This window comes from Primulina tabacum, chromosome 4 (assembly GCF_025594145.1).
Source record: "Primulina tabacum isolate GXHZ01 chromosome 4, ASM2559414v2, whole genome shotgun sequence".
Taxonomy (NCBI): domain Eukaryota; kingdom Viridiplantae; phylum Streptophyta; class Magnoliopsida; order Lamiales; family Gesneriaceae; genus Primulina; species Primulina tabacum.
In genome coordinates, this window is record NC_134553.1 from 14,374,182 (window position 1) to 14,378,445 (window position 4,264).

At 33.7% G+C, this 4,264-nt stretch overlaps 1 protein-coding gene across 1 annotated transcript; it reads left to right on the forward strand.

Annotated features, from left to right (window-relative positions):
* The first annotated feature begins 965 nt into the window (after nucleotides 1–965).
* On the forward strand, nucleotides 966–3,905 carry LOC142543138 (L-ascorbate peroxidase, cytosolic-like). The gene is made up of 10 exons (XM_075650197.1): nucleotides 966–1,121; nucleotides 1,326–1,456; nucleotides 2,070–2,244; nucleotides 2,336–2,401; nucleotides 2,536–2,584; nucleotides 2,740–2,825; nucleotides 2,921–3,000; nucleotides 3,120–3,222; nucleotides 3,306–3,364; nucleotides 3,712–3,905. Exons 1-10 carry the CDS (start codon nucleotides 1,005–1,007, stop codon nucleotides 3,725–3,727), a joined length of 882 nt encoding a protein of 293 aa, XP_075506312.1. The 5' UTR covers nucleotides 966–1,004; the 3' UTR covers nucleotides 3,728–3,905.
* Nucleotides 3,906–4,264: the final 359 nt, after the last annotated feature.

Below are 4,264 nucleotides of genomic sequence, written 5' to 3' on the forward strand. Positions count from 1 at the left end.
TCTAAATTGAAAATAATTTCGTGTTAATTATTTAGTGTTATTTGATCAAATTAAAAATAATAATAACACATACAACGCGTGTGCATCTTTTACTAGTATACATAATAAATTGTTCAATTAGGTTGTGTTTATTTGGATTTATGAGATTAAATAAAATTATCAGTATTATAATATTGAGTCAGAAGTGGAATAATATTTAATAAATAATATGTTTGATTGATTAAATTTGAGATACTATGATAAATTAAAATTTTGTTATTTTCAATAATTAATGAATAATAATATAAAAAGAAATATAAAAGATAATGTTGTAATTTTTAAGAAAATGATTTAATTGGTGTAAAATAAATAGTTATGAATATGAGAATTATTCACAAAAATGTAACTAAACATCGTTCTCATTCATCTCAAAGTAAACACATCCTCTCTTATTAGCCTCCTAATCATGATTTTGGCTCGAATCAAGTAATAAAATTTTAGATATAATTGATGAATTCAATTCTTAAGTAAAGTTACAATTTCAGATAGATTATTTCCGATATCAAAATATATTTATTTGTAGATCAGAATTTAATTATATATATAAATATAATTATGGTAGAGTGAATTTTGCGATATATATCGTTTTTGTATTTTGATTGTTGATGTATATAAAAAACTATTCATATAACATCAAACTGTGATATCGAAAATCATTGACTTAAAATTAAAATTCAAAATAGACAAATTCATAAGATCATTTTGGTAATATATTTACGTATAATGTATATATTTATGTAACAGAAAATTTATACAAAATTTAGCAGTCTGGATAAAAGTAAATAGGGACGTTTTGGTCATTTCACGCACAGTAACGATGAGAGAGGAAAGTACAGGCCGCGCGGTCCTCGTTTGCATCCAATAAAATAATTTGGCCACCTACCCTCGAATATCCGCCTCACGATCATCTCAATCTAACGGTCTATATTCACCTACCAAACCTTCTGTAATTCCCCCTATAAATAATGCTCCCACACTTCACATCCCTTGCTTTGATTGTGCTTGTGCTCTCCACACTCGCAGTCTCTCCAGCTAGGGTTCATACATTTGCTTTCTGGACCGTTGGATCTCTCCATTCTAAGGTCAGTTGAGTTGACGGATCCCACGATCTGGCTTTTATTGAAGATCGATTCTGATTTTTGATTGCTGTTGAGAATTTTCATGTATGTGGTGCTTCTGTTCTTATAAGTAATTTTTTTGTTAATATTATGTGATTTCGTTTGTGGTGAAGTTAGTTTTTTATGTTTCGGATTTTTTTTGGTTGATTTTAATGAATTTGATTACAGGAAGCCGCGAAAATGGTGAAGAATTACCCGACTGTGAGTGAGGAGTATCTGAAGGCTGTTGAGAAAGCAAAGAAGAAGCTTAGGGGATTCATCGCTGAGAAGAATTGTGCTCCTCTCATGCTTCGACTTGGGTAACGTTACTTAACGTTTCTGATTTTTGTTTTTCTTATTTTCATTGTTTAGTAGTCCATTTATTACGGAAAAATGATTATTTGGTAATTATTGAGTTTGGATCTTGTTATATACTCAGTCAATCTGTGCCTGTGCTGTAGGACATACTTTCCTTCGATATGTTTTGATGTATTTTATCATCACAATTGTGATACTCCAATTAAATGAATAGATAAAGTTGTTGGTTTCCGAATAAGTAAACTAATTCAATGGAAATCGTAGGTACTATCTCGTAAGCTGTGTTTTGATGGACAAACTCACGTGACACATCTTATTCATATTTGTTTTGAAACTACCATTGATGCTTAACACGTGGATGCGTGGAATAGCTGTATTACCCCTCATTGTGTGTGCCGTGAATCTTGTTTTCGAATAAGCTTTCGCTCTAAACCATGCCCTAATTTGTATTTTTACAAGTATCCAATGTTATAGTTCCCTTCACTTGTTGCGGGTACTCAATAACATATTATGTATCTCTGCTTTCTGTTGTTTAGCATTAATTGTAAATGTAATCCCTTGACTCTGGTGATAGTTTGTCTTTGCTGATGGAAATGTGGTATATTGGCATCGCAGATGGCACTCTGCTGGTACATATGATCAGTGCAGCAAGACTGGAGGTCCTTTTGGAACAATGAGATTCAAGATTGAGCAGGCACATACTGCCAACAATGGTATCGACATTGCCGTTAGGCTGTTGGAGCCCATCAAGGAGCAATTCCCCATCCTTTCTTATGCTGATTTCTATCAGGTACTTTCTTTGTCTGAGCATTTTGTTGAGTTCCAATGCTGTATAATAGTTGATAGATAATGGAATCTTTTATGTCCTTCATTATACCTAGTTGGCTGGAGTTGTTGCTGTTGAAATTACTGGAGGGCCTGAAGTTCCCTTCCACCCAGGAAGGCCTGTAAGTGAAACCTTTCACCTGTATTGTTTATTTATTTACTTTTGTTCTAAGACATGTACAATTGTGAATATAATGTGTATTGGAACTGTGAAGTTGTGTTACCAGACTACATTGTGAATTTTTTGAAATGGCAGGACAAGTTGGAGGCTCCTAAGGAAGGTCGCCTGCCTGATGCTACAAAGGGTGAGCAATAACATTGCTCTTTATAGAATTATGTAGGATGTAAAAAGAAAATAAAGACACTCTAAGCTAATATTTTCAGTTGTATTGAAAGATTTTTTTTGCATGTTAAGTACACGTTTCTGACTTTGTTATTTTATCTTCGTTTGCGTCACCAGGCTCTGACCATTTGAGGGATGTTTTTGTCAAACAAATGGGACTGAGTGATCAAGATATTGTTGCGCTCTCTGGTGGCCACACTCTGGTCTGCATTTGCTTCAGTTCTTTCATTAATAAATACTACTAGGCTATACTTTAACTCTCTCATTCTGATAATCGCGTGCTTCCTTATTCAAACAGGGAAGATGTCACAAGGAACGCTCTGGATTCGAGGGACCTTGGACTGCTAACCCCCTTATCTTTGATAATTCTTACTTCAAGTAATTCTATTTGTCTCTCAATTTCTTGTACTATGCTTAGATTTGTCTTTTTGTCTGAAGGACTGAAGTATATAGGTCTGCATGTTGACTTATTGGTTTATGTTTTTGGTTATAAACAGGGAGCTTCTGAGTGGAGAGAAAGAAGGGCTTTTGCAGTTGCCAACAGACAAGGCACTTCTTACCGACCCTGTCTTCCGCCCTCTCGTTGACAAATATGCTGCAGTATGTGGCTCTAACTTCCAAAAACTCTACCACTTCTTTCGATCAGCAATTTTGTCTCTGACATGTAAATTGTATTTTGTTAGGATGAGGACGCCTTCTTTGAAGATTATGCTGAGTCTCACCTGAAACTCTCCGAGTTGGGGTAAGATGTTATTAAGCTGTGTTAGCTTGTGCGAAAACCAATAACCTTATTTCAACACTTTTTTTGAGGTTCCAATTTATATATTATCTTAAGTTTTTAATCAAAATACATTGTGTTATATATCAGATCATGTTTTCAAAGAAAATATCACACAATGCCAACCCATGATACAGCTCATTAACCTTCACAATCTGTATTCCAACACAATTTCACATACATTTTCTGAAGTCCCACAATTACTCTGACCATTAAAGAAAATTTAAATTTAAAACAAGGGGATGTCGAACAAAGTTCGATGTGCGTAAAGGGTTATCTAAACTTTGATATATGTTGCCTTTGATTTGCAGATTTGCGGAGGACTAGAATGGTCGCACAAGTAAGGAGTGATGACCTAATTTTGTCTGTCGTTTGTGTTGTGTCCGGATTCTGGCAAACTTGGTGATGTATTCAGCTACTTGTGCTTTCTTTTGATTGTTCGAATTTTAGACGGTCAACTTATTTATAAGAAGAATAAATTTAGACGGAAGATTTGGCGCTTTCATTATCTTGTTTTATATTCGTCTTGTGGGTGTGTTTTTTTACTGTCTATGGAGCTTCACTCCCTTGTTGCATACAGTTTGATGCAATTAATACAGAAACGGTAAACACATTGAGATGCCTATATTTAGGGTTTAAAATATGTAGAATCAGATGTGAAAATGTGGTGTTAATTTTTTAACAAAAGATTTAATTAAGTGTTAAAACAAGATAATGGGATGTTGTCAAGATCTTTTTTAAAAAGTAAAAAATTTGTAGTAATTTTTTATTATTCAAATTTGTTTAAATCGCCCCAATATTTATTTTGTCATACATTATTATCCATCAACCCGTTAGCATCGTCATTCTACCATTTTATTACTT